Below are 16,239 nucleotides of genomic sequence, written 5' to 3'. Positions count from 1 at the left end.
AAAAAAAAAAGCTGCGATCGGCGGCGGCAGTTCGGCAGCAGGTCCTTCGCTCCTAGAGGGAGCGAGGGACCTGCCGCCCCCCAATTGCTGCACGTGCCGCCCCTCTCCCTTGGCCACCCCAAGCACCTGCTTGTTAAGCTGGTGCCTGGAGCTGGCCCTGCTCCTAGAGGGGAAAGGCCCCGTGTCCCATTCCCTGCTGCCCTGAGCCAGCCAGTCTCCCTGGGGAAAAGCTGGGTCCCTCTTGCCTCTGCTCTGCCATTTCAGGAGGAGGTTTTCAATTCCGGTGACGGAATCGTGGTCTTGATGAGGAAAGGGAAGAGGAAGGGGTCACCCAGAGGCCCCCCTTCAGGAAGAAGTGGCAGCCAGGCCCTACAGTGCAAGATGCAGGAGCCATGTGTGAGTGACACCTCTGACGGAGACCAGGACTCAGCACCATCTGCAGGAAGGTGAGTAGGTTGAATGGGATCCTTATGGCCATTGGGCCAAACTCACCCTTGCTGCAGCTCCATGGAGATTAGTAGCACCTGGATGTGCCAACTGAGATCAGCACCTGTTTAGTGGCAGGTGCTGCACAGATCCCAAGACCAGGGCCATAGTTGTGCCAGGCACTGCACACACCCTGACCAATATCGGGGCCCCCACTGCACTGGGCACTGCCCTGACACACGGTGAGAGACAGTCCCAGTCCCAAAGAGCTCAAAGTCTAAACAGACAAAGGGAGGGGAGTGGGCTCTACTGGGTTAGAGCGATGGGGAGGGGGGCAGCTAGGAGTCTGTTGCCAGCTCAGAGGGAGATGTGGTCAGGTGTTTGGTATGCCCTGTAGATGGACCCTTTGGTCCAGTCTAGAATGGCCAGGGAGGGATGGTGATACTAGACTAGATGAGTCCATTAGGTCTGATCTGGAGGCTACCAGACTAGATGGCCCCGTTGCTCTGACCTGACACTCATCATCTCCTCTCCTTCCCACCACCAGGCAGAGAGACGTTACTGAGGACACCCTTCTCTCCAAGCCAGCTCACTCCTGCACCCCTGATCCCTTGCCCCACAGTCCCCGCCCCTCCTTCCCCTTCCAGTGGATGTGGGAGGAATTCTCGCTCAATGGTCGTGCCCTCCTCCCAGCCCCTTCCCTGGACAAGGCCAAGAAGGGGGAGCCCCGCAGAGCCCCCAACAACTCCCCCCGTGACAGTGTCCGCCCAACAGCGACAGATTTGCAGGGCCGTGTAGACCAACGGGCTGGCAGCTCACGGGGGCGCAGCAGCACTGACGGGGGCAGGATCAAGCAAGCCCCCCATCCCTCCCCCAGCACCCTCTCCTCGCTGTATTGGAAGATGGAGGCCCGGAGCGAGGCCCGCAAACGCCAGCTCCAGGAAGAGCGGAGGCACTGGCTCCAACTGGCTCAGCAGCTGCTGAGTCTGGAAGAGGCTGTGTCCTCCCCGGCCTGGGAGGCAGTCACCTCCGCCCAGCAGCTCCGGGCCAGGCTGAGAGCTGAGGCCCTGTGCCTGGCCACAGAGCCCCAGGACCCAAGCCCCAGGGGGCACAGAAGGAAGGGCAGGGGGCTGGCCCCCAAAGACAAGACCCGGTTCCAGCCCATCATCAACCAAACCATCCCCGACTTTGAGACACTCCACAAGAGGTTCCAGGAGCAGCTGGAGAAGAGGAAAGTGAGAGGTGAGCCAAGGAGATGGATGCAATTGCTTTTGGGGTAGGGTGAAGAAGCCGTTTATACAGAACCCCTTGTCTGGTGCTAAGGTGGAGCTGCCTCTGAGGTGGGGCTGTTTATACAGGAATCCCTGGGGTGGGGCACAGGAGCTGTTTATAGAGACCCTTTCCCTAGTGCTGAGATGCAGCTGCTTCTGGGGTGGGGCAGTGCAGCTGATGAGGGAGGGGTTCTGGGACCCTCCATTAATGCTTTCTGTGTCCCCCTCTCAGCCAAGCTGACCATCTGCAAACCCTTCCACCTCCATGTGGCCAGCAGCTCTCAGCACCAGCCTGGGGACGAGCTCAGAGACTGGGAGCAGCAACAGCTGCGCCAGCTCTGGAGCTTCCACTGCGGGTCCCAGTTTTGCTCAGAGTTCGACCCCCTGCCCTCAGTGCCATCCACCAGAGCCTCTGACAAACGGCAGGAGGCCACCAGGTATGGACAGTGCCCTTAAATCAATTCCCACCCCAGCTATCCCAGCCCTGGCCTCCCCCCAGCTCTGCTGCAGCCCCTCTGCTATCCCATCCCTAGGTTCTCCCCTCCCTAGATCTGCTGGTAACCCTCAGTCCTGACCTAGAGCTAGGGTGGCCACTCACACGTTCCCCAAGTACCGAACATTCCAGTGCTACTGGTAATGGCATGAGCCCGCCTCTGCCAGTGCCACACGAGGGGCACCATTTTGAAGAACATGCCAGATAGGGGACTAATGTTAGAAAGGCAGGACTGTCCAGCTAAAAGCAGACAACTGGCCTGCCTACCTAGATCCCCCTGCTATCCCAGCCCTGGCTTCCAGCCCCCGCTGCCCCCAGCTCTGCCCCTCAATCCTGACCCGCAGCCAGCCCCCTGCTATCCCAGCCAGAGGTTCCCCCCAGCCAGGGGAGCTGGAACAATTTTTATAGATGCCACCTGGCTGAGCCTTCTCCTTTGCTCCTGGTGCAGGCTGTTGCTGTTGGAGTGGGAGCGGCGGGAGAAGCAGGAGAAGAGGCGAGCAGAGCAGCGCCGGGTCAAGCAGCAGCAGGTGCAGAGGGAAGTGGCCAAGTGCCTGGCAGCCTACAGTCCCCCGGGCAGCTTGGCCCAGACCACGCAAAGGAAGAGGGAAGAGCTGAGGTAACAGAGAGGGGAAGAAGGGAGTAGCCTGGTGTGAGAGAGAGAGAGGAGTGTGGAAACCACCACATGGTGCTGCTGGTGCCTCTCAATCCCGACTCTCAGCCCCCTGCTAGCCCAGCCTTGGGCTCCCCCCAAGCTCTGCCGGTGCCCCTTAAATCTGACCCATGGCCCCCTACCCTCTCTTATAGGAATTAATTGTCAGTAGATAGGGCAGAGGACTGGTGCTCGGAACACCTGGGTTGTGTTCCCATCTCTACCACTGTACTTCAGCAAGTCCCTTTTTCCACTCTGAACCTCAGTTTGCTCTCTGCCCCTTTGTCTGTTTAGAATGGCAGCTCACTGGGGCAGAGACTGGCTCTCACTGGGAGGCTGTCTACAGTGCAATTGAGAGGTGTGATTGCAGAACATGTAGAAATACCTGAACTACCTTTGATCCAGCTAGCATGCTAACAATAGCTGTGTAGCTGTGGCAGCACAGATTAGCAGCCAAGTACAATCCCACTCAGAACCCTGGGTATGTTTGTACTTGGGTAGCTAGCTTGTTCCACCGTCTGTGAGGCCATAACTGTACTTCTATTTTTAGCACGCTAGCTGGATCAGCTAGCTCAGGCCTGGCTACCTATTCTGCAGTCACACTTCCCAGTTGTACAGTAGACAGACCCTGTGTGTCTGTGCAGCACCTGGTACAACAGAGGCCACAATCTTGGTCAGGGCCTCTAGATACAGATACACCTAATAATAACAATCTAGAGAACACTTCTATCTATGTGTAACTTTTCTCACATAAGTGGCCTTCTTGAAATCAGTGGGCTTGATAAAATACTAATAATTAATAGTAATAATTGTTCATAATATAGATACACAATAATTTAATATTGATTATAATCAACAACAATTTAAAATAATGTATTAATAAATTTAATAATAATGTATGGTTATGAACAGTGATCAATATTAAATCAACATGCATAATTATCAGTGGTAGCCTATATTAATTCAGTAATAAATAATATTGATTTATTTTAATGTAATGCTAATAATGGTGATCAATATTAATTTAATTTTTTCACAACAGTTCATATTAATGTAGTACTTTTAAATATTAGTGATTACTAGAAATTTAGTGTTAAGGGTGATCAGTATTATTTCAATATTTATTAAAAATAGCAGCTAATATTAATTTAGTAATAAATGCTAGTGATTAATATCAGTTAGTATTTTAATGGTGAATCATAGTAATTTAATATTTGGTAACAGTAGTAGTTAATTGCTACTTCTTTTGATGCGAGCAGTTAGCCAAATTCAGGATGTTGTGAGTTGTTCCAGTTAGGAGGAGAAATTGATGATGGAGTCAGGTGGTTTTTTTTTTTTTTTTTTGGTGCAATTCTGTTTTTTAACAAAGATTGTACAAAGTCCTGTTTCCCTGAACACAGGAGGAACCAAACAGGAGGTAGTTTATTTGCTCACAGCCCCAGCCTCTTCAGTAGCACCAGGCCCAGAAGTCCTCAAGCCTCTTCAGGCTTCTCTCTGGGTCCTAGACCGTGCTTGTCTGGGCTGAGTCTGTGTCTGTCTTCCTGTGTGGTCTCTTTTGCTTCTCTTACGCATACACGGGTATAGGGCTTGTCTACATTGCGAATGTTTTGCTGGCATAGTATACCAGCATAGCTATCCTGGCAGAGCCCCCTAATGGAGATGCAGTGTAGTTCAGCAGGAGTCCCACCAGCATAGCTACACCATCTCCCTGAATGACATTAGCTAGGGCTATGTCTACACTTAAAAACCTACAGCAGTGCTGCAGCTGCACTGCTGTAGCGCTTCAGCATAGACACTTAGCCCTTGTCTACACTACCATTTACTTCAATATAACTTACATCACTCAGGGTGTGAATAATCCACATCCCTGAGTGACATAAATTATGCCAACCTAAGCGCCGGTGCGGACAGCGCTATGTTGGCAGGAGAGCATAGCTACCGCCTCTCATGGAGGTGGAGTTATAATGCCGATGGGAGAGCTCTCCCGTCGGCATAGAGCATCTTCACCAGACGTGCTACAGCGGCGCAGCTGCGCTGATGTGGCACTTATAGTGTAAACTAGCCCTTAGTACAGTGATGGGAGGGATTCTCCGGTCACTGTAGCAAATCTACCTCCCTGAGAGGTGGTGGCTAGGTCAATGGAAGAATTCTTCCTTCGAACCAGTGTTGTCTCCACTGGGGGTTAAATCGGCTTAACTTCGTCACTCAGGGGTGTGGATTTTTCACACCCGAGTGATGTAATTTGGTCAATCTAATTGTCTACTGTAGACCAGCCCTAAGTCTACAGAAGCACTCTTGTGTCAGTATAGTTGCGTCTACACCAGAAGCGTTGCTGGCACAGCTATGTGAGCCAGGGAGTGTGGTTTTTTTCGCACTCCTAGCCAACAGAGCTATGACGGCACAACTTTGTAGTGTAAAGTAAGCCACACACACGGTCCATGCCTAACCAAAACCATCTGCCCACATTGTTCCAATCCCTGGGCAAACTCACAACTGCCTTTGTTGTATTGGGAGTAGTGCTTTACTGTCTCTCTCTGCTATCTTAAATAAAGGGTAGCAGCCACTCTCACCAGCCTCAATGACATTTCACACACACACACCCCACACACTAATATTCAATTATTAATTCATCACAGTGTTCACTCTGCTTGTGTGTTACACCCTTTCCCCCAGCCTGTGTCTGTCTGGTCTATGTAGACTGTAAACTTTTCAGGGCAGGGACCATCTGCTACTTGGTGTTAGATGAGTGCTTTGCAAAATGGGGTCCGACCTTGGTTGGCCCTTAGGCACTACCATAATAAACACTATTATTATTATTATTAATAATAACAATACTACTACTAATAATAATTAATGATAATAATAACAACACAAATTAATTAATTATAAGCAAGTAGTATTTGTTAATAGTGATATTAACCCGGTGTCTATCAATGATCATTATTAACATAATATTTATGAACCATATACATTAATATTTTTGCATTCATAATAGAGTAATAATATTTAATATTTATGAATGATCAATATTTAATATTAATACTATGACTGGATAATTGCTAATATGGTTCCTATTTTTAAGCAAGGGAAAAAGAAACTACAGGCCTGTTAGTTTGACCTCAATTATATGCAAGGTCTTTGAACAAATTTTGAAAGAGAATGTAGTTAAGGACATAGGGTATGTCTACACTACGAAATTAGGTCGAATTTATAGAAGCCGGTTTTATAGATATCGGTTTTATACAGTCGATTGTGTGTGTCCCGACATAAAATGCTCTAAGTGCATTAAGTCGGCGGACCGCGTCCACAGTACCGAGGCTAGTGTCAACTTCCGGAGCGTTGCACTGTGGGTAGCTATCCCACAGTTCCTGCAGTCTCCGCCGCCCATTGGAATTCTGGGTTGAGATCCCAATGCCTGATGATGCAAAAACAGTGTCGCGGGGGGTTCTGGGTACATGTCGTCAGGCCCCTCCCCCTCCGTCAGAGCAACGGCAGACAATCGATTCGCGCCTTTTTACCTGGGTTACCTGTGCAGACAACATACCACGGCAAGCATGGAGCCCGCTCAGCTCAGCTCACCGTCACCATATGTCATCTGGGTGCCGGCAGACGTGGTACTGCATTGCTACACAGCAGCAGCTAATTGCCTTTTGGCAGTAGACGGTGCAGTATGACTGGTAGCCGTCATCGGCTATCTGGGTGCTGGCAGACGTGGGGCTGCATTGCTACACAGAGATGAATGGTCATTGGGATAAAATACAACATGGCTTTACAAAAGGTAGATCATACCAGACCAATCTTCTTTGAGAAGTTAACTGATATTTTAGACAAAGGACATGCAGTAGATCTAATCTACCTAGATTTCAGTAAGGCATTTGATACAGTTCCACATGGGCAATTATTAATTAAATTGGAGAAGATGGAGATTAATATGAGAACTGAAAGGTGGATAAGGAACTGCTTAAAGGGGAGACTACAAACAGGTCATACTGAAAGGTGAACTGTCAGGCTGGAGGGAAGTTACTAGTGGAGTCCCCCAGGGATCGGTCTTGAGACCAATCTTATTTAAAATTATTATTACTGACCATGGCACAAAAAGTGAGAGTGTGCTAATAAAATTTGAGTATGACACAAATTTGGGAGGTATTGCCAATACTGAGGAGGATCGGAATATCAGACAAAAAGATCTGGATGACCTTGTAGACTGGAGTAATAGGAAAGGGATGAAATTTAATTGTGCAAAGTGCAAGGTCATGCATTTAGGGACTAACAACAAGAATTTTTGCTAAAAGCTAGGCCCAGGGACTTATCAGTTGGAGGCAACAGAGAAAGAGAAAAATCCTGGGTGTATTGGTTGATCACAGGATGACTATGAGCTATCAATGTGATACGGTTGTGAAAAATTCTAATGCAGTCCTAGGAAGCATCAGACTAGGTATTTCCAGTAGAAACAGGGAAGTGTTAGTACCATTATACAAAGCACTGGTGATACCTCATTTGGAATACTGTGTGCAATTCTGGTCTCCCATGTTTAAGAAAGATGAATTCAAATGGGAACAGGTACAGAGAAGGGCTACTAGGATGATCCAAAGAACGGAAAACCTACATTATGAGAGGGAAATCAAAGACCTTGGCTTGTTTAGCCTAACCAAAAGAAGGCTGAGGGAGATATGATTGCTCTCTACAAATACATCAGAGGGATAAATATCAGGGAGCGAGAAGAGCTATTTAAGTTAAGCACCAGTGTGGACACAAGAACAAATGGATGTAAACTGGCCATCAACAAGTTTAGGCTTGAAATTAGGTGAAGGTTTCTAACCATCAGAGGAGTGAAGTTCTGGATGAGCCTTCCCAGGGGAGCAGTGGGGGCAAAATATCTAACTGGCTTCAAGACTGAGCTTGATAATTTTATGGAAGCGATGGTATGATGGGACTCTGCCTACAATGGCATGTGGCCCATCTGTGACTGCCAGTAGCAAAAATCCCCAATGGCTGGAGATGAGACACTAGAAGGGCAGGGCTCGGAGTTAGTACAGAGAATTCTTTCCCAGATATCTGCCTGGCGAATCTTGGCCATATGCTCAGGGTCTGACTGATTGCCATATTTGGGAATTGGCAGAGACCTTGGGTAGTTTTCACCTTCCTCTGCAGCGTGGGGCACAGTTCACTTGCAGGTTTAAACTAGTTGAAATGGTGAATTCTCTGTACGTGAAGTCTTTAAACCATGATTTGAGAACTTTAGTAACTCAACCAGAGGTTAAGTGTCTATTACAGGAGTGGGTGGATGAGGTTCTGTGGCCTGCCATGTGCAGGAGGTCAGACTAGATGATCACGATGGTCCCTTCTGACCTTAAAGTCTATGAGTCTATAATTATTAATATAGATATTTTGTATATATGAATTATTTATATTAAGTTTAATATTAACAGCTTTAGTGAATATATTCCTATTCTTAATAGCAATGAATATTATTTATGAATATAAATCATGCTTCGCATCATATTTTTAAACATAGTCGTTAGTATTAAGTTATTGTTTGCTGTGTTATTGTAGCCATGTTGGTCTCAGGATATGAGAGAGACAAGCTGGGTCAGGTAACCAACAGAATTTGGTCCATTAAAAGATATTACATCACCCAGCTTGTCTCTCTCAGTATTAATTTAGTAATTGTTAATAGTGATATTAACTTATTATTCAGGAACTACTGATATTTTAACATTTATTAACAATAGTAATTTATATTTAGTCATTAGTAGTAATAATATTTAGTATTTATGATCAATATTAATTTAATATTTATTAACATTACAATATATGTTAGTATTCAGTGCATACTCTTGGGTAGAGTACTGGACTGGGACTCAGGAGACCTGAGTTCTATTCATGGCTCTGCAAGTGGCCTGCTGGGTGACCTTGAGGAAGCCACTTCACCTTTCTGTGCCTCAGTTTCTCCATCTGTAAAATGGGGATAACGATACCAACCGCTTTTATAAAGCACTTTGAGATCTACTGATGAAAAATACTATAGAAGAGCTTAGTATCTATTCGTATTGTCTTTCGCTTTGTCCCATCACTCAGGATCAGCAGCTCTTGACCCTCATCTCCAAGCGTTCTTGTCAAGTGGGTCTTCCAAGCTGACAAAAACCTTCTTCATGTCCTCCTTCAACATCTCTAACCATCTTTTTCTAGGTCTTCCTTATGGTCTTTGTCCTGTGACTAGTAGTTCTTGTCTCTGGCTACCATATCACACATCTCGTTGTCTCACATGACCCAGCCATCTCAGTTGATACTCCCTCAGCTTTTCTGTGATGGTGGCTACCTGCATCATGGCCTGTACTGTTTCACTGCATAGCCTAATAGCTCTCATCTTACTCAGTGTCCACCTGAGCATTCTCATTTGGCAGTTGCAGTGTGAAGTAGTTGTTCTTCTCTCTTCCTCATTGGCCAGCATTCCGACCCATACGTTATGGCTGGCCTAATCATGATCCTACACACTTTGCTCTTTTGAATACTTGGCATATTTGTATAGAAGATAATTCCTGTCAACTTCCTCCATTTACACCGAGCGCTCTTCATGTAGTTCCTAACATCTGCATCTATATTCCCATCATGGCTCAGCAGTGCACCAAACCAAGGTATTTAAATTATTGCACATACTTTGTACCACCTAATTTTACTGGCTTTTCATTGTCGCACTCAACAAAACATTCTGTTTTTTGCTGGCTGATTTGTAAGCCATTTTCTTCTAATGCAGCCCTCCAGTGCTCTTAGGTCCCTTTCCAGTTGTATTTATCTTCACGACAGAACATAATGTTATTTCCCTGTACGTCTCCTACAATATTTGGGCAGCAAACACTGCGTTCATTGTTAGCCTTCCTGGCATAAACCCAAACGGGTTGTTGCTTATTTGATGCAGCAGCTTCTCCCAAAGTCTTTTGTCGATAATTCTTTCCAGCCAGCTCCTCATGTGACTCGTTACCATGACGGGTTGGTAACGACTATATTCTTGCACATCTCCTTTATGAATAAAGTTAGGGACCAATGTGCTCTTCCTCCACACCTCAGGCTTTTTCCCAGGACAGAGAATTAAGTTGAAGAAGTTTGTCATCGATCCCACTCCCTCATGGCCTAATGCTTTAAATCCTTGATTGGGACACTGGCCAGTCCCATTGCCTGCCCAAGCTTCATCATCTTTAGCGCTGTCTGCGTCTTCATCATACTGATAGGTCCTCTGAGGTCACTGCTTGTGGATACTTCCCTCAATGTTTTCATCGCATTCTCTTCATTGAACAGTTTCTCATAAAACTACTTCCACCTCCTAATGATTCCACCGTCTTCCAGCAGTACTTTTCCATTTTCATCTTTGACACACTTCACAGCTTCCAAGTCCTCTGTTTCTTTGCTTTGCTTCTTTGCTTAATTGTGGCGAATCTAATATTCCTTTTCCACCTTCCTTTGTTAGTAGGTCTGCATATAAGGCTCTAAAATGCCTGACTCTTAGCTTCCACAACTGCTCTTTTCACCCTTTTCTTTACCCGCTTGTATTCCTCATAACTTTCCACTGTTCTTACTTTCTGCCATCGCTTCAACCTTTCCTTCTTTACTGCCTCCTACACATTAATGGACCATCACCACATCTCCTTGCCATATTTTCTTTCTTTTGTTTGGCCACAGACAGCTTGTGTACTTTTTGTAATAAGTTTGGATATTTCCCCCAAAATCTTGTTAGTATCGTCACTATTGGTTTGGTCATTGTCTTACCTCCATAGAATCCTTAAATCTCAGACTAACTTCCCTATCCACAAGCCTCCACCACTTTATCTGTTGTCCCACAACTCATCTTTTGTCTTTTAATAGTAACTAATATTTAGTATTGATGAATGATTGATATTAATTTAGTATTTATGAACAGTACTAAACAATATTTTAATAGAGAATAATAGTAGTTTGTAGTTATGGATACTAATCAATATTAATTTAATATTTGTTAAAAATATTAAGAACATAAGAACGGCCATACTGGGTCAGACCAAAGGTCCATCTAGCCCAGAATCCTGTCTTCCAACAATGGTCAATGCCAGATGCCCCAGAGGGAATGAACAGAACAGGTAATCATCAAGTGATCATCCCCTGTCGCCCATTCCCAGCTTTTGGCAAACAGAGGCTATGGATACCATCCCTGCCCATCCCGGCTAATAGTCATTGATAGACCTATCCTCCATGAACTTATCTAGTTCTTTTATAGTCTTGGCCTTTACAACATCCTCTGGCAAAGAGTTTCACAGGTTCACTGTGCATTGTGTGAAGAAATACTTCCTTTTGTTTGTTTTAAACCTGCTGCCTATTATTTCATTTGGTGACCGCTAGTTCTTGTGTTATGAGAAGGAGTAAATAACACTTTCTTATTTATTTTCTCCACACCAGTCATGATTTTATTGACCTCTATCAGATCTCCCCTTAGTCGTCTCTTTTCCAAGCTGAAAAGTCCCAATCTTATTAATCTCTCCTCATATGGAAGCTGTTTCATACCCCTAATCATTTTGTTGCCCTTTTTTGAAGCTTTTCCAGTTCCTGTATATCTTTTTTGAAATGGGGTGACCACATATGCACGCAATATTCAAGATGTGGGCGTACTATGGATTTATATAGAAGCAATATGATATTTTCTGTTTTGTTATCTTTCCCTTTCTTAATGACTCCCAACATCGTTAGCTTTTTTGACTGCTGCTGCATATTGAACTGATGTTTTCAGAGAACTATGCGCAATGACTCCAAGATCTCTTTCTTGAGTGGTAGCAGCTAATTTAGACCCCATCATTTTATATATATAGTTGGAATTATGTTTTCCAGTGTGCATTACTTTGCATATATTAACAGTGAATTTAATCTGCCATTTTGTTGCCCAGTCACTCAGTTTTGTGAGATCCTTTTGTAGCTCTTCAGAGTCTGCTTTGGACTTAACTACCTTGAGTAGTTTTGTATCATCTGCAAATTTTGCCACTTCACTGTTTACCCCTTTTTCCAGATAATTTATGAATATGTTGAATAGGACTGGGCTCAGTACAGATCCCTGGGGGACACCATTATTTACCTCTCTCCATTCTGAAAACTGACTATTTATTCCTAGCCTTTGTTTCCTATCTTTTAACCAGTTACTGATCCATGAGAGGGTCTTCCCTCTTATCACACGACAGTTTACTTTGTTTAAGAGCATTTGGTGAGGTGACTCTTCCCCAACAAATTATGTTAATCTATGGTTTCAGAGTAGCAGCCGTGTTAGTCTGTATCCGCAAAAAGAACAGGAGTACTTGTGGCACCTTAGAGACTAACAAATTTATTAGAGCTAGTCTCTAAGGTGCCACAAGTACTCCTGTTCTTTTTATGTTAATCTATGTGTCTGACAATTCTATTCTTTACTAGTTTGCCCAGTTCTGAAGTCAGGCTTACCGGCCTGTAATTGACGGGATCACCTCTGGAGCCCTTTTAAAAAATTGGCGTCACATTCGTTATCCTTCAGTCATTTGGTACAGAAGCTGATTTAAATGATAGGTTACATACCACAGTTAGTAATTCTGAAATTTCATATTTGCGTTCCTTCAGAACTCTTGGATGAATACCATCTGTTTCTTAATTTATCAGTTTGTTCCAAAACCTCCTCTAATGACACCTCAATCTGGGACAATTCCTCAGATTTGTCACCCAAACCTGAACCATTCTTTTTAGGTATCTCCCTCACATCCTCAGCCGTGAAGACTGATGCAAAGAATTCATTTAGTTTCTCCACAATGGCCTTCTCGTCCTTGAGTACTCCTTTACCATGAATATTAATTGAATAATTATTTATAATAGTGATTAATATTGTAGTATTAATGATTATCAATAGTATTTTATCTTCGTTATTTAATATTAGGGTGACCAGACAGCAAATGTGAAAAATCGGGACGTGGGGGTGGGGGGTAATAGGAACCTATATAATAAAAAGACCTAAAAATTGGGACTGTCCCTATAAAATCGGGACATCTAGTCACCCTATTTAATATAGATGTATTAATTATTAATAATGGTGATCAATAACTATTTAGTATTTATTATTGTTATTAACCACTAGGTGTGGCTGGTTCCCCACAAAAATCCTGCTCCTCTTCTGGCTGGGTCTTAGGGTGAATGGGGCCCAAAAGTGGGAGTTAAAAAAATTAGGAGTTAAAAAACCACACACACATAAACCAAGAGTGAGAGACTGTCAGCATGGAAACATCTGGTAAAGATATGCCCCGGCTATGCTGACACAAGACTCCCTGACTCCGCCAACACTCAGATACCCACTACACGCTGACACACCCCTATACAGCTACACCCATACACACTATCTCCCTGCTGACACCTAGACATGCCGACTTCCACAACACCTCCCATACCCCGCCCCTCCCAATACTCAGACACAACACCGAAACATCAGCCCAATACATTGACACCCAGACAGTCTGACACCTTTCTCTGGTACCCTCCCCTGACACCCCAACACCCAGACACACTGATTTTCACATTGACAACCAAAGACACTGACACACACATTCCGACACCCTGACACCTCCCAATTCCAGACAAACCGACACCCCTCTCTAATACCTCCACACACACCAACTCCCAGACACTTTGACCACCACCAACGTCCAGACATACCAACATTCAGATTCCCTCCTAACACACTGACACCCAGACACCCCAACACCCCTCGACATCCAGGCAGCCTGACACACACACCCCAACATACAGACACACCGACTTCCACAAACACTCACGACACCCCCCCCAACACACACACCCTGAACACCCTGACACACGAACATGCAGACACACTGACACCCAGACATAAAACCTACATACAGACCCCCCCCCAATGCCCAGACACACACATAATACACACAACTACACCAACACCTATACAGACACAAACACACTTGGACACACATCCACACTCTACACACCACACGGACACCAACAGTGACACACACAAAGACCCCTGAGGACTCCTGGGCCCAGACATTGCAGGAGTGCTGGGCTGAAACTGAGGAGCCATGTGACTGGGGCAGGTGTTAAATTACCTAAGTGAAAAGGGAAGATTTGAGATAAGCTTAATGGGCAGATTTCAGATTCTGATCTAAACCCAAAGATCCTGCAGGATCACCCAGTCCCCCCCTCACCCAGGCCCTATAGAGCTTCCAGATCTCTCGTACCCTATAGATCTCCCACGATTTCCCAGACTTCACAGAGCCTCTTGCATCTCCCAGCCCCAATAGCCCAGCATCTATAGATCCCCTGGTTCTCCCAGGCCCTATAGTTCCCCCTGGATCCTCCAACTCTACTGGACCAGATCCTAAAGGACCTGGAGCCTAGGTGTTGGGATTGGGGTATCTGTTCTGATCCTGGTGGGCAGTAATATTCCCCCAGTACAGCCAATGCCCTGGGGCAGAGGATCCAGCAGATCCCTGAGTGTCCTTGTGAATGGGCACTGAAGGGGGGGCAGTGATTGGGGGTGGGATTCGCTGCAGTCACCCTCTCTGTGCTGTTGCTCTAGGAGGCTGGAGCAGCAGCGCATGACCGAGTACGATGCCCAGCTGCGGGAGATCCAAGAGAGGGTGGAGAGCCGTCCCTACCTCTTTGAGCGTGTCATGCAGGTGAGAAAGGAGTGGGAGCTGGTGGGTTAGAGCAGGGAGAGGAGGCTGGGAGTCCAGGACTCCTGGGTTCCATCTCTGGCTCTAGGAGGGAAGTGGGGTCTAATGGTTAGAGCAGGGGGAACTGGCACCCAGGACTCCTCAGTTCTATCTTCAGCTCTGGGAGGGGAGTCTAGTGGTTAGAGCGGGGAGGCCAGGAGCCAGGGTGCCTGGATTTTATTCCTGGTTGTGAACTCCTCCTATTGCTCTCTTGGCTATAGGAGATCCCTGCTAGCTCAGCTGGGAGAGGTTCAAGTGTGGGCAGTGGGGTGGGCAGCCTGAGCCCAGCTCCGTTCTGTGGGTGATGTGAATTATGTCCCTGCCTCTCACCTCACAGACCAATGCCCGCCTGGCTGTTGAGCGGCGCTTCTCCCAGGTGCTGGCAGCGCTGGGCATCGATGAGAGGCTGCTGTGGAGACATGCAGGGCGCCTGGCCAAGGGCAACACTGCCAAGACAGCCGGAAGAGCCACACAGGGGCGGTCACGGAGCCTCTCCTAGACCAGGTGCTGGATATCCCCCATGGATCCCATTTTCCTGGGTCCTATACATCCCCCTGCCCCTGTAGATCCCTGCTGGATCCCACTGCCCCAGGTCTGATAGAGTCCCCCTGGATTACACAGCTCTGAGCCCTATAGATCCTTGGATCCTATAGCTCACCATCTGGCTGTCCCAGCCCCAAGCACTATGGATCACCCAGATGTTGGCACTCCAGCCCCAAGCACTATGGATCACTCCAGGCACTATAGATCCAGCTGGATCTTCCATTTTCCTTTGTCCAGGGTCTATAGATCTCCCAGCACAGGGCCTGCTGAACCTCCTGAGTCATCCAGCCCTCTCAGGACTCCTAGGTTCTATTCCCACCTCTGGGAGGGGAGGAGGAATCTAGTGGTTCCTTTGGTTCATGTCCTGCTGACAGGTTGCAGCTGAACAAGAGGCTAGAGTCTCCTCTTGACTCTCTGGACACCGCCTGAAAATAATCCCGTCTGGAACGGAGAAGGGTCACATACAGCTCCCTGCATTAGAGACGCAAAGTACTGGCAAATAAATGAGTCTTTGAGAGCAGAGTTTGCTTTTTTCTTACTGGGGTTACTGCACCAAATCGAGCAGGGGGTGTGCTGAGCCGGAAACTGAGAGCCAGCCAGGACTCCTGTGTTCTACGCCTGGCTTTGGAAGGAGGATGTGGCCCTGTAGTTAGAGGAGGGGGAGGTTGGGAGTCATTATTATTATTGTTATTTTTATTACAGTATCAGCTAGAGGCCTTGGCTGAGATGGGGGCCCTTGTAGTGCTGGGTGCTGCACAGACCCTGACTGAGATTTAGGCCCCCCTTGTGCTGTCCACGGCATAGACCCCCAACTGAGATCGGGGCCCCCACTGTGCCAGGCAATGTACAGACCCTGACTGAGATTTGGGCCCCCATTGTGCTGTCTGCTGCATAGACCCCCCCAAGTGAGATCGGGGCCCCCCACAGACCCTGACCAAGGTCATGGCCCCCATCATGCCAGACACTGCATGGGCCACGACTGAGATCAGTTGCCCCATTTTGCCTGGCGCTGCACAGACACAATGAGAGAGAGAGTCCCTACCCCGATGAACTCACAGTCTCTAGTTTTCAGGGTTAATGCCTCACTGAGAAGCCTGGAGCAGCACCCCCTTTCTGGAGCAATCAGCTCAGGCTCCCTGCAGACTC

The 16,239-nt window shown here is 46.8% G+C and overlaps 1 protein-coding gene across 1 annotated transcript in view; it reads left to right on the top strand.

The window, feature by feature from the left end:
* TSGA10IP (testis specific 10 interacting protein) overlaps positions 1 to 15,049 on the top strand; it is a 15,679-nt gene extending 630 nt beyond the window's left edge. The window contains exons 2-7 of the mRNA XM_026650320.1: positions 265 to 446; positions 974 to 1,668; positions 1,930 to 2,134; positions 2,639 to 2,806; positions 14,415 to 14,514; positions 14,888 to 15,049. Coding sequence (XP_026506105.1) covers positions 265 to 446; positions 974 to 1,668; positions 1,930 to 2,134; positions 2,639 to 2,806; positions 14,415 to 14,514; positions 14,888 to 15,049 — 1,512 coding nt within the window. The remainder of the gene's footprint in view (positions 1 to 264; positions 447 to 973; positions 1,669 to 1,929; positions 2,135 to 2,638; positions 2,807 to 14,414; positions 14,515 to 14,887) is intronic.
* The last annotated feature ends 1,190 nt before the right edge of the window (positions 15,050 to 16,239 follow it).

This window comes from Terrapene carolina, unplaced genomic scaffold (assembly GCF_002925995.2).
Source record: "Terrapene carolina triunguis isolate 2854851 unplaced genomic scaffold, T_m_triunguis-2.0 Scaffold89, whole genome shotgun sequence".
Taxonomy (NCBI): domain Eukaryota; kingdom Metazoa; phylum Chordata; order Testudines; family Emydidae; genus Terrapene; species Terrapene triunguis.
The sequence above is the reverse complement of the archived record's forward strand: the minus strand, read 5'-3'. Positions and strand labels throughout refer to the sequence as shown.